Below are 26,226 nucleotides of genomic sequence, written 5' to 3'. Positions count from 1 at the left end.
TAGGTGTTTGTGGCACCGGGGCTGTAGCAGTAAGCTGATTATAACATATGGACTGAGTATAGGGGTGTACAGTGTGTTACACAGAGGAAAGGGAATGCAGCAGAATAATATGAGCCACTTTCTGAGCAAAACTCTGCATTGTTCAGTTTCAAGTACATGAGACTAAGCAAAATTGACTCTTGTGAGCTTTAAGCCATGTTAGAATCTAGTTACCTCCTCAAATACATGGTGTTGTGTTTTGTTTCATTCACACATGTTTGAGTAATGCTTTATTATTAGCCTGTCTACATCTCCAGAGCTCAAAATGCTCCACCTTGTGATGTCATTAAGTGGTAGTTTGCAGGTTACCAGCTACCGTTTACCTTCATTTCAGTAGAGATGGGCAATTCCAGGTCTGAAATGATCCAAATGAATCTAGTGAAGGTGTATGGAATGTTAAAAACACAGTGGAGCACTTCCTGTGTTACTACATGATGGCACCAGGTGGAACAGAAAGTTTTCTGTTTGAGAGAAGCAGCTCATTTAGGAGTACATGTTTACAATACAAAAACTACCCTTATTTGAGGTATTTTTTGTTGATGGTTGCCAAGATGGACTGTGGTCTCTTTGTCCTCATTCACTTCAAGGGAAATCTAGTATTCCTTACAACAACACCATATTATAATTACAAGTGCTGTATATAACACTTTGATTAATTTATTTTCTTTTTTGTTTACTGTTAATGTTGTGATGTTGTTTCCCCATCAGAAACATATCTAGAATTGTGCTCTGGTCCAATCATACATGTTTAACACACAAACCCTGCTTATTTAGGCTGTGTTCCACGTTGTAATGCCATGTGCTAATACAGGGAGTATTTCATTGTGTTTTTAAATTCCATACACCTTCACTAGAATCAATTGGATGATTTCAACCCTGGAATTGTCCAGCTCTACCAAACAAAAGGTAGAAGGTAGCTGTTAACCTGAAAACTGCTGCTTTACAGGGTGGAACAGAGCATTCTGAGCTTTAGAGATGTAGACAGACGATAACAATACTTACTCAGACATGCGTGAATAAAACAAAACGTATGTTTTTGCTGAGACAATAACATTCTAACATGTCTAAAAGCTCACAGTAATTAAATTTACATAATATAGGACCTTTAACTATTTTGATGTTGGAAGTTTAAATAACTCCCAGCATTATGTACTCTAGTTTTCAGGGGAGACTGAACTGTTGTACAGAATGTAATGTCTGCTTTAATTGAGAATGTGTTTTGTGTATATTCTGCAAGACAGATTACACTGATTCAATTTTAAGGTCTTAAAACAAAGTATGAAGTTTGTGAGCGAAAAAGTAATAGACTGTAAAAGGCTTACAAGCACTTTACCACAGCTCCTCTAAACTATTTTGTTTTTAGTGATCAGGAACAAGAATAGCTAATTATAAACATTTTCTCTCCACTTGTTATTTGTCCTGCATTAATTAGTTCCCCTTTTGTCTGTCTCGTTCCAACAGCTGCAGGCCAAAATCACAGTCTGCTCCCAACTTTCCACATCAGCACAACTTGTCCCCATGGAGACAAAGCCCACAGCCTATCACTCACTTGACGAGTGGGTCAGCGAGTCCCAGATATCGGGTGCAGCAACAATTTACTACCCCTCTGCTGAGGACAAAAAGGCTCCCACAGCACAGCCCAGAGAAGAAGATATCGACAAAGAAGAATCCCCAGAAATCAAAATGGATGACATGTTCAAAACAACAGGAGCGAACAGTCGGTGTGTAACTGCAGAGATGAAAAATATGAGACAATGTGAAGCAACTGAGAAACACGCCATTGCATGTGAAGAGGAGTTCCCCCCTCCCCCTCCCGATTTTAGTGATCTCCCAAAAGAACAATCCAGCAGTGACCAAGACGTTCCCATTGAAGTGATTGCAGCTGAGTGGTTGAATTGTATAAATTTTCCGAATATTAGTCAGAAATGCTACAGTGAGGTTAAATCTGAAGATGCAAGACTCTTCCAAGATGGAGTTATACAAAGTAAGTTGAGAAATTTGACAGTTGCAGACAGTACAGAAAATGATAGAGAACATCTGGTGCCTTCTCCACGTTTTGCTGATGGAAGCGAAGAGGAAGTTAACCCTAGCACATTGTTGAATTTAAATAACAAGTGTGAAGCTTTTGAATCTACAGGTGTCTCTTTACCTGTAATTGTAGGTGATTATGTCGAACAGCAGGTGGAGCTATCTCCCCAGTGTGTATTGCCCCCTGTGAGTGACATCCAGTTAAGACAAGAATGCTTTGGTGATTATAATGTGGAAGTTGGTGAATGTGAGGAGGCAGCTGAGGCCAAATTCATACCAGATGGATGCACTAAGACAGCCAGTAAATCCTCCCCTGATTATCACAGATATCTTGTACATTCTCAACATTTTGCTCGTGAAAACAACTGTGATGAAGAAGATTACCTCAATACTTTGCATAATTCAAACTGCAAGACTGATGTGTCAAAATCCACTACCTCGACTTCACCTGTAGTTGATGTGTGTGAACAACAGGAGGCTCTGTCGCTACAATGTGAACTGCCCCCCTTGGGTGTAAACCAGGAAGCCACACAACAGGTGCTCAGCCAGGCCTCTCCACCTTTGTCAGCAGTTTCCATGGAGCCAGCCAATCACGCTGCTCAGAGTGAAGGTAGTGCGGTAGTTATCGGAGAGAGCAGGGTGGGGCATGGCATAGAAGAAAGAGAAAGCCGGCAGATAAGAGAAGAGAACAGGCCATTTAAAGTGAGTGAGACTGAGGCACAAATCAGAAGAGTTTTGAAGTCGAACCAGGAGCTTAAAGGTGACGAGAGCAGTCTTTTTTTTTTCCAGCACAGCATAATGGAGAGCGACTCGTGTGATGAGAGTGACAGTGGAGTTTCAGCAGACTTTTCTCCCGGGAGCACTTTGGAGAGTGGTGGTGGTGGTTCAGCTCATGTGCACAAAGAGACCCCCATCGAGAGGGAGATACGCAGGGCTATAGAGCGAGAACACAGCCTGAGAAGATCCAGAGGGCTGCCCCACCTGCCCACTGCCCCGGAATACGTGGAGATACCTTTAAAAAAACCTGTTTATAACTCATCACTTCTTTCTACCAAGTCGGAAAGAGGCCAAGGCAAAGATAAGCTGTTTGCTGGTAAAAAGATGCAGCAAGAAATTCATGAAGAGGCCCGAAGGGAGCAGGATTTGGTCAAGCTCGGAAAAATCCCAGGATTTTATGACAAAGGCACTGTCCGACAGCTCAAAGAAAAAAAACTGATTTTTGAGGCCTTTCAAAATCCAAAAGATTCCGTTAAAAATAAAGCAGTGTCAAATTCAAATGACAGTTCTACTTTAGAGAACAGCTCATTGTGTAACAAAGTAACAAAAAATGGATCTGATCCTAGAAATGACAGGAATTTAAATACTCCAAAGGTTTACCCAGAATCAAAGAACCGCCAGATTATTATCATAGAAAGCAACTCAAATTTCCCTTCAAAACGAGCACAAACGAACACAAACAAAGACGCAATTAAAGTGGTTGATTCGAGTAAAGAGAAAGCAAGAAAAGTTCAAGATGTAACAGCTCTGGATTTACCACCAAAGGAGAACCCTTTTTTCAAGTTGCGTTCCTCTACATCTGTTGTGAAAGTGGAGCAGGACATCCGGGAGGCTCAGGAGAGAGAGAGGGAGATTCTTAAGCAGCGGATCAATCTTTATGGGACCCAGCCAGTAGGGGAAAAAGAGGAGAGACCAGCTGCTATAGAAGAACACAGTAGCACATTGTCTTCACTGAAAGCTTTGCCTGTTCAAGACTTACCTGACCTCAGCCAAAACGGGGTTACAACCACCACTGCAGGTTAGTCCTCCTGAAAGTGTGATTTTTTTTTTACACATATATATATTTTTTGCTTGACCAGTCTTTATATGTGTGGGTGCGATCATTTTAACAAGATGATGAAAACTGTCTGAAACAGCCCAGTGCGTACATTACTTCATATTTTATTGGGCCAGTGGGAAACCTCCAAACAGCTTTTACAAACTATTGGTTGACTTTTTCAGTAATAACTTCCCACCAGAGACATCGAGGGAGCACAACTTTGTAACTGGCACTGTAAACAGAGCATCCGTCTGTCATGTTAGGGAGTGAAAAATAAAGAGCAAGGCTTGAGTCATATCTCAGGGACTGTTGGTGAGAGAGGGAGAGGAAGTTAAATGTTTTCTAGTGTATTACCTTAGTTTGACTACATAGGACATTGGTCTCCATTCAAAGTTTATGTAGCCAGTTGTATGTATGGATCTATGAAGACCTCTCCATGAGTTTCAGAATGACAATGATCGAGCACCACAGTAATTAACTATTCAAAGCAAAATTTAAATGTCATTTGAATGGGCAAAATTTTTCAGAATGTCACAGGAGTATCACGGGAAGGTGAAATGAATGAATATGTGTGAGCAACATGAAACCAAAATCTAATGGAGGAATAAACTAAGTATTGATCATCAAACAAGGTGGTATATACAATTGATTGATTGACTGATTTGTTTTTATTTTGAGGAAAGAAAAAAGAATCATATATACTAAAGTGTAAACAACAGAAAAGCACATTTCTCGAAAAGGAACGGGAAGAAGAAAACTTGTATTAACCCACCCCTATTCAGTACACAGTTTCAAAAATTATATTATACAACAATAATAAATATGTGTTAAATCTTGTACAAATTTTAAGTCCTTAATAGGCCTGTGCTATTTATCTTGAAAGAAATTAATACTAAAAGTTGCTGACCACAAAAAACTGGGCTAGCACTCACTTGAAATTTGAATCGTAAATCTTGATTGTGGTTGAAACTACGTGCATGGCTGAACAGTTGTTTGCATGCTTGGCTGTTGCCATGGAATACACTGTTTGTGTTTTTCTTATTGTTACACAAATAATGGTGTTTCTTCGTCCACTTTGAAACAAACTGACCAGGGCGTGTCAGTGCCATTCCTTTAATATGACGCACGAAATAAAAGACCATGAAACAAATATGACTTTTTATGATAGGGTGACCATATCCAAACTCTCCACCTTCTGCATACTCTCTGATGACCTCTCCAATTCTTTTGTGTATTTGATTATCATGAGCTCATGCCTGCACACAAAGGCTGTTTCATTTGTATTGCCATGCCCACATTGATTCATGTCTGTCTGTTGTAGCTCGTAATTCTTCTGGAAAACTTAGCATGTGGCCTCCTGCTCCGACTGAGAACAGTCACCAAACAAAGGTGAGCCTTGGTTACACATCTGGATCAACAATTCACCTCTACTTATCTGGAGCACTTGCATAAAGATGTAGGCAAATTATAGGCAAATTATTTACTTTGATCTACTAAGAATGGACTACACACATGGCACATTGTTACACTGTGGCTGGGAAGGGTAGGGCAACCAGGGACGTAACAGGAGTCTAGGCTGGAGATGTGGAACTAGTGTCCTTTTGGGGCAGATGTTTTAATAAGGGGATACTGTAATATTCATTCATCATTGCCCACAAACAAACATTTGTATTCTTACAGCATATAGAAACAGAGTAAATTACAAGTGGCTTTATGTCATTTCTGTTTGGATCGGACTACATAGTAAATCAATCACAATTAGGACTGGTTTATTTCATGAAAAAAACTTCAGGCTATATTGCCCTGCCCCAGTGACAGTGTTGAATTTGTCAGACTTGTACAACTCATTGCATTTGCCCATTTTAACAATAGTAATATAATATGCAGTATAGTCATTTAAGACAAACCTTTAACCATGAAAAAAAATTGTTATACCTGACACAATTTTAGCAGCGCTATATGAAAGGCCAGAGAAGGATAAAGTGAAAGACTGGTGTTAAAGGTCCATTGCGAAACTTTTCTGGTGGAGAGTCCATCACCTGCTAGTTTCTATTAATATGTCATTGCTCTGCCTGGATTGTTCTAGCCTGATTCATCAGTCGGTTTCACTTCGTGGAAATTGTCTGACCTCGCCGCATTAGAAATTGTTCGCTTGGCGGTAGGCGGGTACTTTTTTAATTTAACCAATCGCTGCTATTTGGTCGTGAAATATGTAATGCGCCACTAACAGGGCTAACTGGTATATAAAGCTTTTCCCAAATCCCATAGGAAGAAGGGCAATAACGTCTTTCCCCTTGATAAAATTCACCAAACATTCTCTTTGTTCCGGCTTTAAATCTCAATCTCTGGAAGTGTTGCCAACATGGCTCTTCGCTGATTGACTGGTGCCCAGACTCGCACTTCTGGGGTTTTTGCTACTCGTCTAGTGTATTCCTATTCCTGACCTAGTCGCTGGACAGAAATGAAATTGAGCAGAGGCACTAGGTGGTGCCAGCCTGGCTAGGATTCTTCCACGGTGTGACATTAAACAGCTCTACCTTACATTTATTCAATTACAGGTGAGTTTATAGCTCAAAATACCTAGAAAAACGTGTATTCTGCCTGTGAGTGGGGTTGCCTCTCCACAGATTTGACCTGTAACTTGGTCTGTTTCAGTCTCCATGAGAATAGAAAGGGTCCATGGAGAAAAGCATTTGACCCTCCACCAGAAAAGTTACACGATCCACCTTTAAGACAAACTATTAACTTATGTATTGCACCTGTTCTCAACCACCATGTAAAAAGTGTCAGTTGTCGTAGCTGCTACACTGATAGCAGCGCTGTTTGAAAGCCCAAAGAAGAAATTTATATATAAAGTAAAAAACTGGTGTAAAGGAAAAACATGCTGCGGAGAAGGTCACATGGGGGCAGAGGATTCACCACGGCGACCCCGAAGGGAACAGTGCAAGGCAAAAGAACTTTGATTTTGCAACTCGAAACAGAAAGGGAGTTTGTGAAGGATTCAGCAAAGATTGGCCCATGGGAGCGTGTCAGCATCTCTCCGCAGTCTATATGGGCCACAAACATCTGATAACATACCAAACACACAGTAAGAAGCTTATCTCCATAGATAAGGGCAAGATGGGGAGAAGTCCTTGGAGAGAAAAGAAAGGAGGAAGAGAAGCAGGCGGAATTCGGATTAGCTTTTTTTTGCATGTGTGGGCAGATTTGAAAGTGTGAGTAAATGTGTTTGCTGGGTATATCATTGAAAGAGAGACTGACAGGGCTAGAGGCTTGTGCTTTGTGCGTTTTGTATGCCTTTGATTCGATATACAGCGGTGGTGCATTTCTCCTTTCAGATCGTATTTCACTGGTGATGTGTACATGGTGTATACGCCGCTATAAAGTTCACTGAGAAATGGTAGTTTTACAAAAATCCTTTTATCAAGTTTTCTACCAATATCCTATAACACAATATATAAATACACACATCAAAATCACATCTTCTATCACTTTTTAAAAGTAAAACCAATACATAGTAAAGGTGCATTGCATAACTTTTTTTAGTGGAGGGTCTGCCACCTGTTTGTCATCATGGAGATGTTATTGCTTGGTCTAGAATGTTCCACAGTAAAAATTAAACCTGTCTATCTCAAGGAAGAAAACTATAGGCTACATTACAGAACAGATCTGTGAAGAGTAGGGCTGGGTATCATTAAGAAGTTGCCGATACGATACATACCTCAATATATATACCACGATACGATACATATCTTGATACAGTGCACTTTCGATTTGATACAATATATTTCAAATCAATTCGATACAGTTCAATAAAAATAATGGCTAAATGATGGTTGTGATACTATGGTTTGTTAAACCACTTCTTTTGCAAAGTGAATATGAAACAAACATTTTAATCCTCAAAGCAGTGAATATGTCAAATGTGTTGCATAAATGAGTTTCCTTCCTCTACTCTTGGCAATATATCAATACAACAACCCAAGATATCGATACTGTATCATCGCATTAAACGATATGATATATTGATATTTCGATATTTTTGCATACTGCTAGTGGAGAGGCAACCCTATTCACATAGAGAATCTTTTATATTTGAAGAATGGAAACACCCCCATAATGAATAAATGCTAGATAGATGTGTTTAATGTCATACCATGGAACATTCCATAACATATCCAGGGAGACAAGGGTGACAGAGGACAGACTCTTCACCAGAAAAGTTGCTCAATGCATCTTTAAGTATGCAAAGAGCAATTTTCCCTATGGGGACAATAGGTTCACTATATACTATATAATTGCCATTGATTGAAAAGTGAAGTGAAGTGAGCTCTGACTTTGCATTGAAAATTTACTTTACATTGAAAAAATGTCACCCTTCTCTCTGTACCTGCTGCTGTGAGCCTCGTCATTTTGGTCTTAAAATGATCGTATTAACCTGCTCTATATGATCCTGGTGTTATTATTTTGCTATTTCATCTGTATAAATGTACCAAATACACTCCTATAAGTAGTAGTCTTAGTGAACTTCATTTGACTTCATTTGAGACTATGGGTTCACATCATTATACCGTCTATTGAAAGCACCCATTTTACAGGATTAAATGGCACGATTGACATATTAATAATAGACTGTTATAAGCTTATTTTCTATCTTCTCTGTGATCCTGAAATGTTAAAGACATTCAAAGACATCATTTAAATATTGGCTTTTCAGTGGCTAGTTCCTCATCAGCATTAGTTGAGAGAGATGCCGCTTCAGCCCATTGACTTGGTTACACAGGGAATGCTGGTCCCTTCTGTGTGTCTATCTGGGCTTGTTAGTTATCTGCGTTCCACAGCCTTGCCTCCTGATTACAGCGGACGAATAATGTAGGAGCGAATTGGCTTCAGTTGTTGACTTTAGTCACAGTGAGCGGGGCCTTGGCGCACAGTAGCATTAACCTCCCTCTGACTTACTGCCTTTGCTAATGATGCTGATCCAAAGAGCACTTCTCTGGGGGGAAACAAACATCCTTTATCACCCCACGCATTTGCTGTCCTCCGCTAGTCTTAGTACTGTCACAATATCACATTTCAAAGTTCGATACATAGATGATAGAAGAAATATAGATGATAAATGATAATACTGAAACAAATTTATGCCACTGACTCAAAAAAACCAAGAGCAAATTTAAACCACAAAATCAATTTTAAATGTAGCATATTGTTCAAAAATCATGAGCTTTAACAGATAGCTGAAAAAAAAAACACTTTAGTACTTACTTTGCATCTGGACCATAGTTATTAATTCAACCATTTACTGCTTAAAGGTGCATTGCGCAACTTTTTTGTTTGTCTCCATGGATGGATGTTATTGCTTTGCCTGGAATCTTCCATGGTATGACATTAAACACGTTTCTAGCATCTATTCATTACAGATGGTATTGCTCAAAAGGTCAGTATTTCGCTTTGTGAATAGGGTTGCCTCGCTACAGATCTGACCTGTAATGTAGCCTATAGTTGTGTCCCTTGAGATAGATAGGTTTAATCATTCTAGACCAAGTAATAACATTTCCATGAAGACAAGCGTATATTCCTTTATACAAATCTGATATAAAATAATACAAAAATGGTGGGAGGTGGTTGGTGCTTTCCAATTTATTATCATTCTATTACAGCATTATTAACTGTGCCTGCTTAAGTTGATATAGTAATAATTTTGACAGGCCTATCCTCAGTCTTATATTTTCTTTCTTTTCCTCAATCACACCATCATAATGCCTTTTAATGTGTCCACCCAGGTTCACCACTGTCCACGGACCCCCAGACAGAAGACTCCACTGGTACAACGCTGGGAATCAGGCTTATTTGATGCACAGGATGACTGAAAGTGACTGTAAATGATGAAAACGAAGAATAAAATATTGTATTATACAACAAGGACAAGTGAAGGAGGCAGTAAGAGAAAGGGCTGAAAGTCCAAGCTGGAAACGGGGTCAGGTGGATTGGGAGCACAGGGAGGATCGCCGATGAACTGAAAACCCTGAAATGTCCTTTAGTTGAGGAAGAGCAGAAAAAGGAAGAGGCGGTGTAGATATGAATGTGTAAGGACTTGGCCTGCTTCTGTGCTGAAACACTAATGTAGTTTTGTAGGGCTGCAGAAAAGAAATGAAATAATCAGAAAAAAATTAGAAAACACATAATATACACCTTGTCGTTGTTCTATCTCCTCATCTTGATTCATTGCTTATTTATGCTTAAAACTACTCCATTTATAGGACTCAATTGGCTGGTCTTTTTTCAGTCAATCAAGCCAAATAACAACCATATTCAAACTAATGGAAGCTGAAACCAATGTGTCATCATCTTAAAAGCACTCACAGTATTATTACATATCAAAATCTTTTTCAGCAACCTTTTTCAAAATTATGGTGTTAGCATCAAGCCTCTCCAAATAACTTACAATGTAATTTGTAATGATTTATATTTTATTCTTTATTAAATTGTCTATTGAAAATTATATATATAGAACTATTCTATTCTGTGTGGTCAGTGCAATAAATGAATTGCACTGAACTCCATTTTAGAAATACTTGTACTTTTGTTTTTGCAGGTTTATGAAAATGTTATGAGGCTAGTTTTAAGGTCATTTAAAGGTCATTTATTATACAGAAATTACTCTTGTAAGCTTAGAATGTTGCTACCTCATCAAAAACAAATCTGAAGTTGTGTTTTGTTTTATTCACACTTGTTTGAGTAACTCCTAACAATTAGTTTGCCTATATCTCCAAAGCTCAAAATGCTCTATTCAACCTTGTGATATCATGTAGTGGTAGTTTTAAAGTTACCAGCTGCATTTTACCTTTAGTTTAGTAGAGATTGGCACTTCCAGGGCTGGAATTATCCAAAAGATTCTGATGAAGGTGTATATTACCACATAACATCACAAGTTAGAACAAAGTGTATTTTTGTCTGAGAGAAGAAACAGCCTAAATATGCAGGATTTGTGTGTTAAACATGTGTGAATGAAACAAAATACACCTTCGAGTATGTTTTTGATGAGGAAAAAACATTATAACAGATCAGAAAATAGCATAATATGGGTCCTTTGACACAAATGTCCAGCAAAACCACAGATCTTATATTGTTCCACGTGAGATGTTCCTAATGAACTGTCGCCTCCTTTATTTAAAATGGGGCACTGATAGTTGCACACTTATTCTGTAAATCACTTTTGTTTCTTTTAAATAGATATATGTTCAAGAAGTTGCCACTTGTTGTAATTAAATTGTCATTATTGCTTCTGATTTGACATAGAGCTATAAATGTTGAACTTTGGAATGATCTGAGTCTATTTATTCACTCTTACCAAAGCTATTCTGCAGCACTGCGCCAATGGGAGTTACACTTATAACATTGCATAGTAAGTAACTGAACCCAATTATCATTTTGGGTTTCCTTCTTTTGCATACCCTGTAATGAAATAGAAATGTGTCTCCATGGATACGCGTTTCAGGAAATGCAGGAAGGAGCAGCTTGAATGGCTTCTGCTTTTCTGTGCGGATCTATTTACAAAAGCTTACATGAGGTCAACTAAATTACCATGCGGCCTTCAAGCACATAATGGGGTATGGCATTGTGCGGCGCTGGGGTGAGATCTGCAGACGACGCTTTAGTGACCTCGCAATCTCCTGTGAATAATTTATCAACTCATTCTAAGTGGACACAAGTCAGTGACATTGCAGTACTATTATAATAGACACACATATTCCCCGCTGGTCAAGCTTGTGTCAGTTAAGAAAGTGTGTGTATCATCAAGTATGACATCTCATCTGCCTACCGTCTCCCCTATCAAAAGTACCATCCACTAACCAGTCACAGCATAGGCTTTTCATAAATTAAGTCATCATTATAACAGTAAAAATGTGCACACCTGCCTATCACCTGCTCAGCTCTGCATTTCACATTTCATTATCAAACCTCCAGGCAGTGCGTTGTGTGAAAAAGAGAGAATGATCCACCTATGGTTCTAGCTACGAATGGGCAGCAGTTTTTACATGATCCATGTACACAAAACTAGAGCTATATAAGAATAACGCCTGCCTGGTGGTGGCTGTGTGGGCGTCTTCCACTTTGATGTTAAAGAGAAAGGGGAATAAAATTACAGAGCTGAGTCACACTGAATCAACACAGACCCCTGACAGGAAATTTCAACAGGCACCACTTTATTATTGTACCAAAAGGGAGAATAAGTGCTCCATACTGCTATGGCCATAGTGGATGATTATATGGTTGATACAGTTACGGACACAGTAAGTGTCAGATGCATTTCACAGCTACTGCAACTATTCGTAAATATATGTTTTTATACCCATTATTAAGATTTACCGGTTAAAGAACAAGAAGGTTCTTTCTATTATGGTCTGTTGCTCTGCCGGGTGTATGCACTCAGGAGTGTCAGGCAGTAGTCTTAATCAAAAAGCTTTTATGAAGCATTTTGCACCATTAAAAATACAGTATGAACATAGTGAACGAACTTCAGATCTAAATGCATTTAATGTTAAAGGTCCTATATTAAGCAAAATGGACTCTTGTCATCTTTAAGCCATGTTACAATGTTGTTACCTCATCAAAAACATACCCAGAATTGTGTTTGGTTTCATTCACGTTTGAGTAATCCTTTATTATTAGTCTGTCTACATCTCCAAAGCTCAAAATGCTCTGTTCCACCTTATGATGTCATGAAGTTTTACCTTTTGTTTAGTAGGGATAGGCAACTAATTAAAATGATCGTGATGAAGATGTATGGAGTTTAAAAAGCACAGGAGCACTTCCTGTAGTAGTGTTTTAACATGTGTGAATGAAACAAAACACACAAAACAAAAACAACTCCAGGTTTGTTTTTGACACAGGTGACTATCCTAACAACTAGTTAACTGCTGGACACAGTCTGCAGTTCTTGTTTTTTGTTTTCTACATTTTAAACACAAATAATATTTCAAGTAACTTCACAGTGTCACCACCCTAACCCCGCTATACCAGATATACAAGATCATGTCATGTTTGGTTCTAATCATTATCTAACCTTTTATTCAAACGGGCCTACCCATATTTGCACCTGCATATCAAAACCTATAAAGCATGAGTACAGTATGCGTGCTAGTAAATTATGACTCAGATCTGAATATGAGTCAGACAAATTGAGCACGGAATTCATCCTGGCCTCTCGGGTACAAAGAACAAGCTGGTGTGACTGTCTGACACTTATAAATGGCTACAGGCTGCTGCTACATTGGAGTGCACAGACTGAAATGTAATAAGAGTTTTGACTTATAAAGTAGGGACCCAGTGCCTCCTGAACAGTGATGGCTCTTTCAAGGGAAGCTGGCAGTTACAATGAAAAGATCTGAATTGGCTGTAGTATATATCCAGGTTAGGGCCCAAGGTTAAAAACACTCCAGTATCCATGACCCTCACAGAAGATCAGTCTATCTGAAATTTACTTTTAACGGGGTTCAAATGAGAGGCATGTTCAGTAATACAACCTAAATATTGTTTTCAACACATTGCATTATAAACTTAATGTACGCGTGTCATGTTGTACTAAAAGGGCGCAGCAAAATTGGGATACATTTCTTTCTACATTGAAATAACTTGGGAACTACTGCTTATCATGTTGTAGAAAATGGTGCCCTCTTCTGAGCATCATCTCCAACTACAGCAGACTCAATAAGGGTGCATTAATACATCAAAAAAGGGAGTACATAGGACTAAAGCAGGTCTGGAAGAGGTCCAATCCAGACCTAATCCTGAAATCCTGAAATCTGAACCAAACATGAACAGGTGTGAATCTACCCACAATCACAGACCATCTCAAAAAATGAAAGGATCATGAAAAGAATGCTCTATATTTTGTTACTCATTTCTCATATAGATGATCTTTAATAGTTCACCTGTTGTTTCCTCTAGTTAAAACTGCCATTACACATTGTTGGGAAGTAAATGAATACAGATACAGAGAATACACATCAAACTGTATCAAACTGCACAAAAAAATAAAAAACGCAACTCTTGTGGTAAGTGCTTCTGCAATTTGTGATAGGAAATGTGTAACAAATGGTGAAACAAATATAAAGCTGTGTTGCCGTTTTTTATACTCTATTTAAATGCAACTCTGCACTTCAACGTATTCAGAATACAGTAGTTTGATTGGACCATGTATTAGAATACAGTACAACATTTTAATGCAGGTATTCTATTTTGTAACTAAAAATGTTTTGAAAGTATTCTTCTCACCACTGCCATTACAAAAAACATATTTATTATTAACAGTTGTACAAATTGTAAATATATATACAATTGGTGATGAAATGTTAACATCAACAATATATTAAACATTTTAAAAGTTGAGTAACTTTTCTGATGGAGGGTCCATCAAACACTTTTCCCCATGGAGATGTTATTGGCTTGTCTAGAATTTCACAGAATGGTATTAAACCTTTTCCACCTACATGGAGACTAGACCAAGTTACAAGTCAGATCTACGGAGACACAACCTCGCTCACAGTTAGAATGTCTGTTTTTCCAGGTATTTTTGAGCTTTAAGATTAATGTCATACCACGGAACATTCCAGGCAGAATAATGACACATCATCAAAATACCATTGCTATAATATTTGCAATTATCTTGACACACAAATGACATTCTTACATGCACATAAGTAAAAGTACAGGACATTCAATAAATATTTTACAAAACATGTTGCACAAACAAACAAAGCTACCTCACATCCTGTCACTTGTATTTTCCCAAAACATAAAAGAGGAACTTGTCTTTCCTGTCCACTGTGTGACTGGAACTGGTACTGATACTGCAGTGATGGAAGAAGTACTACATTTTGTTACTTAAGTAAAAGTCACAGGAAAAAATCTACATAAGTCAAAGTATTTAAGTACCTGTTTAAAAATGTACTTAAAGAGTAAAAAGTATTTTGCTGAGATTTTTAGAAACAATTAACGAATGAAACGTAGTGATTTTGAAAAAGAATTTAACATATTTTAAGTGATTCAATTGACGTCTTAATTTTTCCAGCCGTTTTTGTGTATTTGGTTCGCTGGAAGTGGGGATGTTAACTCAAATTAACAAACCATAAAGAAAAGTACTTTTTAATTTTCAGTCCAGATTCAAAATGTAATGGAGTAGAAAGTAAAGATACAAGTTGTCAAAAGTAAAGTACAGATACCTAAAATTTGTATTTACATTTTGTACTTTTACTTTTGTACTTTGTTACCTTCCACCACTACTGATTTGACAAAGTATGAACGTCCAGAATGTCAATAGCTTGGGATGACTGGGGTTGTGAATGTAGACAGCGGATTCCACAAATGGGATGTTTGAGCAGAGTCTGTGTGACCATTTGTCCAGTCCTGCACATGACACAAAATATAAAATAAACATAATTACAACATATGGACATATATACGTCTTAATAATGTTTCACCACTGTCTTCAATGTCACAAATAAGTACATTAGAAGCTCGTAAGAAGTACATTACATCTATGTGTGAAAAAACTAAATCATATTTGGTTTTTCAGCAGCACTGTAATGTTATTAGGCAAAATGGATTCTTGTGAGCTTTAAGCCAGGCTATAATGCTGTTACCTCCTCAAAAACATACCAGGAGTTGTGTTATGTTTCATTCACGTTTGACTAATCCTATTATTAGTCTGTATACATCTACAAAGCTCAAAATGCGCTGTTCCACAGTGTGATGTCATGTAGTGGTAGTCTTCAAGTTAGAAGCTAACTTTTACATTTAGTTCCTCAGCTGAAATCATCCAAATTATTCTAGTGAAGATGTATGGAGTTTAAAACGCAGTGGAGCACTTCCAGTATTACCACATGAGCTCAGCCTAACTATGCAAGATTCACATGAATGAAACACAACACAACTTCTGGTACGTTGTCACGAGGAAACAACATTACAACATAGCTCAGAAAATGGCGTAATATGGGCCCTTTAATATGGTACATCCTATCACAAAAAATATTAAAGTGTACGTCTGGTTGCCCCTGTTGTCTGTTATCAGATGATAAGAACAGCTAACTCAAAGAATTGGCAGTCCACAAAGAAAGTGTCATGGGAGGCAATGCAACCTAATTAATGCCTTTCATGCAACCAATTAATAAATCAACTCTGGGACAATATAAATACATTTATATGCACTTGTATGCAGTGTTCAGTAGAATGTTTTCCACTATTGGTACATTTCTGTATATGGATTTGTAGTTGTTTATATCAAGGATTACAAGATGTTTAGAGATGTTCTTGGAGGAGAGGAGAGAGAGAGAGAGAGAGAAGAAATTTCATGAATACCAAATGCAGCAAAATGGTGCACAGATCTTGGTAAAAACTAAAATTCTTTTTAATATTTTATTGTAAATATTTATGAATCAAATTGAGTTTACCTGAGAAGTAAAGCTTTGACGTGGGAGAGTGAGATCTGTGAAACAATACAGGTGAAAATTAACCACAAACAACTTTTGACATATACTCGTAATATGCAAAAAGTACTATCTGGGCTATTTCTCAGTTGGTCTTACTTCAATAACTTCATGGTCTTGATAAAGATTGAACGTAAAATATAACTATATAGCAAAATAGATACCAACTTTGAAGGCCAATTACTCACCTACTATATGGTCTTTACCATGAACCTGTGTCCAAAACTGAGCCTCCTCCCTGAAAACAAATTGTTTAGTGAAAATTCTTCATAATCTGACATACATAACAAAAGTAAATAATAATACATTGTACCTCACACATCATAAGTTATAAAGCCAATCAATGACTACACAGAAGTTACTTAAAGGGCCCATATTACACTATATTCCTCTTCAAAAACATAATTGGAATTGTGTTGTGTTTCATTCACATGTTTAAGCCACAAATCCTGCATATTTAGGCTGAGTTCTTCTTTCAAAGGAAAAACACTCTGTTCTATCTTATGATATCATGCAGTAATACAGGAAGTGCTCCATTGTGTTTTATACTCCATGCACCTTCACTAGAATCAATTGGATAATTTCAACACTGGTATTGCCAATCTATACTGAAAAAGATAAAAAGTTACTCTTAATTTGAAAAATACAGCTTGACAGTATCAAGGTGGAACAGAGCACTTTGAATTTTGCAAATGTAGACAGACTAATAATGTTGGGTTGTGAATTAAAAACACAAGGTATGTTTGATGAGGTAACAACATTATAACGTATACGGCTTAAAGCTCACAAGACGTTATGTAATATAGGACCTTCAATAGATACAGCACATTATAAATGCAAATACCTTTTCTTTTTTGCATCCGCTGCTGCCTTCACTGCAAAGTACAATATAAATTATCAAAAATATTGATATGCTCTAAATAAAAAGACAATCCATTAAAAAAAGACAATACTTTTTCTATGGAGCATCACAATGAGGAGAGCCAATGAGCAGAGGAATAACACCACAGCTGAAAGAGAGCCCAAAACCAGGGGCCAGTCCACACCAAAGGAGTCTGCAAACAACCACCAGTCGCGTTATAAGCATCTCATCAAAACAGTGAGTTTGGTGACAGGAAATCAAATCAGCCTACCTGCTGTAGGCGCAGAACTGTTTCCTACACAAAGAGATACATATAACATTTTTAACTTAAGTTTTAACAAAATTGTTAACATAATACAAAAAATCTGATTTTATTTTTGGTAATTTACTTCTATTTTGTACGTTTATTGTCATTTTAACCATTCAGTGTTAGGTACTGCATTATAACTCCTCTCTTTATATTATTATTATTAGTTATTGACTCTATTGGATGTGGGGGCTGTATTTTTGGAACCTTACAATATAAAAAACTTCCTGAATTTTTTTTATGACTAAATGCATATTGTAGCTAACAACTATTCACTTTTGATTTTGATTAGATTTGAGTCTTTTAGTAAAATTAAACCTACACAAACTGTGCATACATACCTTGTGACATAGACAGGGGCAGACTGCGCTCTGATTGGCTCCACTGTCTTCCCAGCAAGACTCTGTATTCACACTGGTACAGAGCCACTGGTGTGTCCTGGACTGGCACTGAGAAAATGGCCCGGTGTTCGGTCAGTTTGGCCTGGTACGACTCTACAGGCAGATCATGACCCTGCAAGTACAGAGAGAACCCAGCACCAGGGTACGCGGGGGAGCCACGACACAGCAAATGCCACACGTCCGACTGCTTGTCCAGGATCAGGGTGGGAGTGGGCAGCAGGTCTAGAAGGAAATCAGACAACAACGTAATTAAAAACATACTTCTTAACCAGTGCACATAAGTAAAATAAGCACATATTGTACTGTTTTTGATCACTGTCTTTACTGGTTGTGGTGGCAGCAATCTATATAATCACAAGATCTGCATTTTTTTAAACCTTTATTTAACATTTAAATAAAACTTTGTTAAAGTTTATTAAAAGTTAAAAATTCAGTTTTCAAGTATTCCAAGTGAAGGGATAATATATAAGACAGAGCTCAGTAAAACAAAAGAAAATACAGCACAATAGATCAGTTTTATGTAGTGCTTTTTTGGACACTCAAAAGATGCTTTACAGAGCATTATTCATTAATAGGGGTGTAAGAAAAAATCGATTCAGTGATATATCGTGATACTTCATTGCACAATTCTCGAATCGATTCAAAATGCAACAGAATCGATTTTTTTAAATAATATTTTTCACAAAAATTCATTATTTACATTCACTGTTCTGATGATTTAAACATTTTTATAAATTATATTTCATTCAAGTGTGTTCGCGTGAAGTTGCCGTTGACTGTATTGATAGAAGTAATTTTTGATAAATCGTAATATATTGTCCTATGTTTTAGTATTGCGATATATTTGGATATATTGGGATATATCGAATCGTGACATGCACATCATGAAATGTATTGTATCATCAGACTTAAGGCAATGCACACCCCAATTCATTAACTCCACACTCAATGATGGTAAGCTACTATTGTACCCACAGCTGCCCTGTGGCAGACTGACGGAAGCTCCATCGGCCCTCCAACCACCACCAATCACGCATGTACATCACTTTCATACAAGGCAATGTGGGTGACGTGGGTAAGAGCACAATGACAGGTTTTTGCCACTGATGCCTCACTGTGGCACCTGAAATTCCCAGCGGTCTCCCATCCAAGTACTAACCAGACCCAGCCCTGTTTAGCTTCTGAAATCTGACAAGATCAGGCTTTGACAAGCCGATATGGCAGTTAGTCATAACATAAACAAAATACAGAAACAACCAGATCTAGTCTCCTTAAACATGCACCAAACTTGAGAAGAAGAAGTAGGGGGATATAAAATCAGTCAGTAGCAAGTGTGAAGACATTAATCTGGAACTGAGGGAAAATGAACAGGCTCATTAAAATAAAAACACGGATCTCATGTTTTCTTAAAGGTTTTCAGAGAGCCCCGACAGTACATCTTACTTTTTCAATGTTGACAAAATACACAATGTCTCTAATCCAGGCATGGACATTGGAAGAGATGCATTTTAACAGATGCTACAATAAAGACATAAACATTGAATGATTATGAATATTCACCTGTGACAGTGACTTGGACGATATTACTGACACTTGAATTTTGCAGCCCCTCTCCTCTGTTGACCTGGTACAGACAGGTATATTGACCCTGCTCTGCACCTGTCACTGGGCCCACGCTGAAGACTCCCGGCTGTGGCTCAGAACTCAATGAGTGGCTGAACTGAGCTTGTGGTACGACTGTTAACCATTTGGAGTCTGCAGCTACACCTCTCAATAGCATAAACAGCACTGGGCTGTTTGCTTGATATAGAGGCAGAGGAGGTGGAAGAGAACAGTGGAACAAAAGCATTTCTCCACGTTTCACCAGTCCACTAGAGGGTTCCATTGACAGAATAGGAGGATCTGGATTCAGTGGTATGGGGAGGCTTGGACCAGCATCTAAGTAAAAGCACAGTGTTTTTATTATGTTTGTTATATGACATTATAGAGACTAAAACAAAGAAACCCTATTAGTATGAATTCCACTATTCCTGTCATAGTAACATATTGAAGTATGATATATTGCTGAACAAAATATAGATGAGAAATAATAATACTGAAACTAATTTATACCACTGATAAAATAACCAAAAAGCATGATTATCTCCAAAAACTTTAGCTGCAAAAAATAAATAGCAGAATGAAATACTGCATTAAAAAAAACATTACTATTTACATCATGAAGAGCATAATAAGTGAATATGCAAAAGTGAAGGAAATATTGGGGAGCAAGAGGTTTGTTATAAAGTACTTGTCAAGGTAAGGAGGGGAGATGCAATATTAAAAACAATAATGGAACAAATCACAATAAAAAGTAATAATAATAATAATAATAAAAACTAATAGCAAACGTATACATATACACACACACTAGATTTTGTACTCAGTATTTTGCCACTGCTTCTAACCACATTCACCACAGTAACCGTCAACAAATCACATGACACTTGGCTGTGTACTTAAAGTTGAATGAGTGCAATTCTGGGTGTGCAGTTTTCATATGAAGAGCAGGATGTAGCTATCACAGCACACACCCAGAGCAGAGGACAATATGAGACCACAGGGAGCACCTGAATCTGAGCAAGAAAGAGAGGCCGGATGGTGCTGTTTATTATCTTATACCATATGCTGTTGCACCTTCGTAAAGTTCTAGATTATACAAGGAGGCCTACCTTCTGCTTCATCCGCTTGTTTTGATTTCTGTTTGATTTCATGTGAGTTGAAAATGAAATTGCATAGTCCAGTGGCTCTCAAACGTTTCACACCAAATACCACCAAGGAAAAGATTGGAAAAGGATTTTTTACCACCAGATCTAAATCAAGTCTATAACTATATAATAAGACTATTCCATGTGTAATTTAGGGCTAAACCAGGTCTAGAAGTGTACTATATAATTTCAAAATCATCCATACTAACTAAAAAGTGGATAAAATGAACTATATATGAGGCAAACCGACAAACTGAAGTGCTGTCCCAGTACCACCTGATGTAGATTGTGTGCCACCAGTGGCTCGCATACATAGTTTGAGAAACACTGGAGTAATCTAGTAGGGCAGTGATATGACAAATTTAATTAATTAATTCCGATACTGATATACAGATATTGATTTGCTGATACCAGTGTCGGTATTGGTGCCCCTACCATTTAGCATAAAAATGTTTTCCAATTTTGTCCTAAACTACATGCTTTTAACTGACAAAGACTTCCAGAATAAAAAGACTATAGCATTTATTGAGGCTTAGTATAACAGAAATTTAACTGCACAGTCCAAATGAAATCATTTCACATCGTAGACATACCTCTTTGCCAATTTATCTCCAAATACGGACTGAATCCACTGTATCTATCCATTGTTTTATACAAACAACAATACAGTTCACGCTGTGATGCGTCACTTGGCCTGACGGTGAAGCGAACCTCTTCAGCACCATGTGGCACATCAATGGAGTTCACCTAAATAACAGCAATTATCCAACCCAATGTTTCAGAAACACTGTTAAAATTGTATGTGTTTGGATTAACCATTACCTTTACTCTCTCTCGGTATAAAGCAAACTGAAGTCCCTTGTGGCCTCCAGGTGCACGACACACCAGGACTGCAGAGTCAGTGGACCTGGATTTCAGGTTAAGTGTTGGGAAGGGAGGAGGTGGCGGAGAAAGCTGAGAAGCTGAGAGTCTTACTGAAGATAAACAGATAAAGACATATAAATCACAAACATTTGACCCTTCATTTTGTGAAATAACTTTAAGGCTACCAAAGATTTTAATTAAGGGAAGGACCCTTTTTGCCATTTATAGACTAAGTCCTTGAAAAATTACCAACACATTACTTCACATTAACTTTCTTCAAATGAACAACTCCAACTGAGGTTTTTAACCCCACCACAGCACTGCTTTTATCAAGGCCACAGATGTCCTCGGGCTTCCGTTGGCTCAAAGAACAGACTTTTAATGTTAATTTAATGATGATTATATGTGTTTTTATTAGTTTATATAGTATTGTTTAATGTCTTTCCTGTTACTTAAATCACTCTGAATTATATTGAATTACAAGTTATGCTACATAGATAAAATTGCCCTGCCTTGCCTGGCTTTAAGAGCGAACAAGAATAAACATTTGGTTTCAAGATTTTGCTCTGTATGCAACTATGTGTAAAGCTGTGCACAAACAACAAAAGTATGCAAACACACAAGTCACATTCTGCTCGTCTTTGCAATGTTACAGTTGGAGGTTCAACTGTAACATAAATATCAACACTGACAACTGTATTTTCTCAGCCACGATTAAGGCCCTCTACTTATTTAGCATATAAATTAATACTAATGACCACCATTTGAATTTTGTGCTGTCTTACCCCAAAGTTGTAGCGATGCAAGTTGTATAATCCAAAGCTTTGTCTTCATAACCCCAAACAGCATCCTTGCTCTAAATAACCGCACACACTCTACAGGAAAATACACATCTCAAATGTTTCTTCTTTTCTTTTTCTTAATCACACTCTGTTTCTCCACCCCTACCCCATATGACACATCCTCTGAAGGCTGAGGTAGGGGAAGTTACAACATGTAAACAGGCTTCCTTTTTTGGTGTTGATAGGATGTGTTGTATTGTATCAATAAATATAGGGTCTTTTTTCATCTCTGACTTCCTGCTCAATTACTCTGTTGTTTATAATTGTCTTTGTCACAACCAGATGTGGGTAGTGCCAAAAATAGTAGGTCTACTAAAGTAAGACTACTGTTAGACTTCTTTGCTGAAGGTGAAGTAGGCTACAGATTAATTGTCAAAGAAATTACTCAAGAAACAAAGTTAGCATATTTGGGTAAACTAAGTCTATTAGGCCTACTTACATAAGTAGCTAAAAGTAAGATAACAACCTGGATGTAACATCTGGTTTATAATTTGAGATTAATTAATTAATCATTGGAAAGACAAAACAATAAGCCAGAAACAATGAACAAAATCTGGCAGCAAAAAGTAGCCTTTCTGAATGAGTGCTGCAGGAGACAAATGTTTACACTGACATTATATTGTCAATATGTGTACACGTGATCACAGTGGGAAGAATAACTAAATATTTACTTAAGTAACCTGTCATTTCTTACTCAAGTAGGAGTAGGCTAGTATGTCGCTGGAAACGAAAAATACTCTAAAAAATGTGTTTAAAAAGTCCAGTAAATGCCTTAACAGTATAGTAAAAGTACACAGTACTACTCACCTTCTGTCACAACATACTTTGTGATGAGGAGAGACTGAGGCGCGGACTTCCGGGTGACGCAGAGCTCATCTTCAGCAGCATCCTCGTGCTCCGTGTCCTCGTGCTCCCTGTGTCATGAAGAACGCGGAGGAGAAGCACCTGAACACACCTAAACACCTAAACACGGCTCTAAAGGATGGACAGTGACCCCAGACGCAGGTCCAAAAGTCAGCTGACACTTCTGAAGACAATGAAACAAGTCTTTGACCTCCTGGAGCCGGACCAGGAGGGGTTTGTTGACATTCAGCTCTTAGTGAAGTTAGCATCACGGTTTGGACCGCACGAACAGGTGAGGAGCGTGTTATTAGCATACACTGAATTAACCTAGTTTAGATAATACCACAAGGGTCAAGATCAACATGTTACTGGGTTTGGCCTTATAGTGAATGCATTATTTACTTGATGTTCAAAGTTTGTGTAACTTGCCCTTTGTCTTGAACTGATTTATGACGGGACAAATATTCCTAAGACCCAAACCTACACTGTCCACACATGTATGCTATCCCTGTTTAGCTTTAGTGCCTATATTAAAATGATCTGCTTTTGTTTTAATTTGCTTTTAATAAATCCAAAAAATATTATCTATCTACAATATAATGGCATAATAACAAAATGACATAGCTTAACTAGGCCTCTAGTTTGAAGGTTCTCCTGGTTCAAGATCTGGACGTCTTGGATTGCCTGAGCATCTTGTAGGATGGCTCAAATGCAGATATTTCCCTATGGGGGCAATAAAGTATAGTGAATGTTTTAGTGTATGTCAAAGTGGTCCTCCCAAAATGCTTTTCTTTAGTTCTCTTTCTGCAGCCAAAGGTGAGTGGCTGTTGTCTCTGATTGGCTCCCTTGTGTTGTGCAGCTCATCAGCGGGACCAGAGCAGAGGCACTGATTAGCCCCTGTGGGAAGTCTGCACAGACCTGGGAAATGGGATCATATGAAATGAAATACATGCAAATACACCTCAGAATAGGCTACTGCAAATTATGTTTCACATTCTTTCTTAGATTTGTCCCTTGTTTTACCATTCCAGTATGTAATTAGAAACATCTTTGAATAATTTAGTAGTCTAATTTATTCAAGGAAAAACCAAACACTTAATACGGTGCATTTGTGTTCATAAACATGTTAATGATGTCTCATCGGTCTGTTTTGGTTTTGCTAAGCTGATTTCAATGTGCCAAAGCTATATCTAATATTAATGTCTTTTACAATCAAGACCAGTGTATCTACTGCTGCTACAAACTTGTGTACAACACAGATTTATGTTTGAAGGCCATTAGAACCATTTAGTGCTGCTGATAACCTCTCCTTTCTACCTAAAGCATCTCAGGGCTGTCCCTGTGCACCCATTTGCTAAAATTAGCGTTGCTAAAGCTGAATGCTGTGGGAATAGATTGTGCATTATTCAGTGGTGCTGTAAAGTGCTTAGAGAGCAAGAGCTCTCAAGGCTTTCCCTGGTCATAGGGGCCTGTGCACTAACATTTATAAGTAGTTATTAAGACAACATGACATAGATATCCCGGACCACTGCTGAAAATTATGTCTTATGTACAGTTTGTTGTTGCACTTTAAGTGCCCATAGCCAATATCTTTTCAGGGTAGTTTCAGACCATATGGACTGATACTGCTGATGCAGAGCATTTCAATGTATACATGCTGACATATGAAAAACACTGTAAACCATATTGCCTAATGTTATGCCTCTTCTTTCTAACGTCTAGGCAAGGAAGTTAGTCGAATGTTTGGACCCCAACTCTCAAGGAAAGATCAGTTTCTTAAATTTCTGTTTTGGCGTGCTTGTCATTAAGGGTATGTTCACAAAAACACTTATTACAATTACAATACAAAATTAAATAGAAATGTCTATTTTTGTGGTGGTCATTCATATGGCCAACACAGTCATTATAAAAAGGACTAAAAGAAAGTGTAGTTTGTGTCGATTTAGCAGAGGTTTGATCCACTATAGGTCACTTTGATATTCTGTCCATGAAGCTGTCTAGTGTCTTTGTAAATCCAGGTGAGCTTATCAACTATATAACAGAGTCCAGGCAGTGAGTGGCCCTGCATCCTGATGAATTCACACACACTCACATATATTATATATATATATATATATATATATATATATATATATGTATATATATATATATATATATATATATATATGTATATATATATATATATATATATATATATATATATATATATATATATATATATATATATATATATATATATATATATATATATATATATATATATATATATATATATATATGTATATATATGTATATATATATATATATATATGTATATATATATATATATATGTATATATGTATATGTGTGTGTGTATGTGTATATGTTTTTCATATTTGACTGTTCACTTTGCAGGCTACCAAAGATTACCCCAGAAGACAGATGACATCCCAATCAACAACAAACCATTTTGTGCTTCTCCCAAATATTGTCAGGTATGTAACTTGTGTGTAGTCTGTTGTGTAGTTTACAAGTTTAATTCACCAACATGGATTAGAACTGTTTCTAAATTAAACTAACCCTGTTTAGACTTTAAAAGGGACCAGAAATCTGCATATCTCTCTTAATATTTCTGTTATTTTGTTGTACACTCCTTGTACTCAGCCATGTAATTGCAAAGAACGTCCAACAGATGGCAGTGTAGAGCTTCAAATAAGTTAAGGCAATCCTCTCGCCTGCTATTCTTCAAGATCTAGGCCAGTTCAGTTTGCCAAAATATGCTTATAGTTTACCCTGGATAATTTTAAATCAGTCATCATAGTCTGATCTGTCTGTTTGATCAAACCACAATTGAAGGTTTATTGGTAACTATAAGCATTGATATAAGCATTGACTTATTTCGAGAGTGCCTGGCCACTTCCCATAAATGGATCATTGCGGGAAACTCCTCATCATAGGTGGTACATGTATTTCAGACAGTGTTTCTCTTGGGGAATGTGATATCTTAGG

General features: G+C 37.4%; 3 protein-coding genes across 4 annotated transcripts in view; 2 read left to right on the top strand and 1 right to left on the bottom strand.

The window, feature by feature from the left end:
• Positions 1–1,557: 1,557 nt before the first annotated feature.
• On the top strand, positions 1,558–11,131 carry LOC129410389 (uncharacterized). Its single transcript, XM_055158469.1, has 3 exons — positions 1,558–3,862; positions 5,205–5,272; positions 9,667–11,131. The coding sequence occupies exons 1-3, from the start codon at positions 1,558–1,560 to the stop codon at positions 9,751–9,753; spliced, it is 2,460 nt and encodes an 819-aa protein (XP_055014444.1). The 3' UTR covers positions 9,754–11,131.
• Positions 11,132–14,164: 3,033 nt separating this feature from the next.
• On the bottom strand, positions 14,165–22,490 carry LOC110172651 (uncharacterized). Of its 2 annotated transcripts, XM_020938558.2 has the most exons (11): positions 22,338–22,490; positions 21,511–21,662; positions 21,282–21,435; positions 19,502–19,879; positions 17,882–18,163; positions 17,505–17,528; positions 17,325–17,426; positions 17,216–17,246; positions 16,560–16,609; positions 16,336–16,370; positions 14,165–15,292 (listed from the first exon to the last, which is right to left on the bottom strand). In XM_020938558.2, exons 1-11 carry the CDS (start codon positions 22,399–22,401, stop codon positions 15,200–15,202), a joined length of 1,365 nt encoding a protein of 454 aa, XP_020794217.2. In that variant the 5' UTR covers positions 22,402–22,490; the 3' UTR covers positions 14,165–15,199. The 2 variants fall into 2 exon arrangements, with proteins under 2 accessions (XP_020794217.2, XP_055014573.1); XM_055158598.1 differs by lacking the exon at positions 19,502–19,879.
• Positions 22,491–23,320: 830 nt separating this feature from the next.
• The window catches only part of rab11fip4b (RAB11 family interacting protein 4 (class II) b), a 32,557-nt gene continuing 29,651 nt past the window's right edge, over positions 23,321–26,226 (top strand). Inside the window, exons 1-3 of the mRNA XM_055158284.1 lie at positions 23,321–23,529; positions 24,960–25,047; positions 25,633–25,712. Coding sequence (XP_055014259.1) covers positions 23,377–23,529; positions 24,960–25,047; positions 25,633–25,712 — 321 coding nt within the window. The 5' untranslated portion in view covers positions 23,321–23,376. The remainder of the gene's footprint in view (positions 23,530–24,959; positions 25,048–25,632; positions 25,713–26,226) is intronic.

The sequence above is a fragment of the Boleophthalmus pectinirostris genome, unplaced genomic scaffold (genome assembly GCF_026225935.1).
Source record: "Boleophthalmus pectinirostris isolate CB_2022bp ecotype Guang Dong unplaced genomic scaffold, ASM2622593v1 HiC_scaffold_22, whole genome shotgun sequence".
NCBI lineage: Eukaryota > Metazoa > Chordata > Actinopteri > Gobiiformes > Gobiidae > Boleophthalmus > Boleophthalmus pectinirostris.
This window is presented reverse-complemented; position numbering and strand designations above follow the sequence as displayed.

Excerpts from the sequence above, each read along its gene's own strand:
- LOC129410389 (XM_055158469.1), top strand. The coding sequence starts at position 1,558 with ATGGAGACAAAGCCCACAGCCTATCACTCACTTGACGAGTGGGTCAGC. Across the intron at positions 3,863-5,204 it reads GGTTACAACCACCACTGCAG|CTCGTAATTCTTCTGGAAAA; the intron begins GTTAGTCCTCCT and ends TGTCTGTTGTAG. Across the intron at positions 5,273-9,666 it reads AGAACAGTCACCAAACAAAG|GTTCACCACTGTCCACGGAC; the intron begins GTGAGCCTTGGT and ends GTGTCCACCCAG.
- LOC110172651 (XM_020938558.2), bottom strand. The coding sequence starts at position 22,401 with ATGCTGTTTGGGGTTATGAAGACAAAGCTTTGGATTATACAACTTGCA. Across the intron at positions 16,371-16,559 it reads TGGTAAAGACCATATAGTAG|ATCTCACTCTCCCACGTCAA; the intron begins GTGAGTAATTGG and ends ATTGTTTCACAG. Across the intron at positions 15,293-16,335 it reads GTCAAAGCTTTACTTCTCAG|GACTGGACAAATGGTCACAC; the intron begins GTAAACTCAATT and ends TGTCATGTGCAG.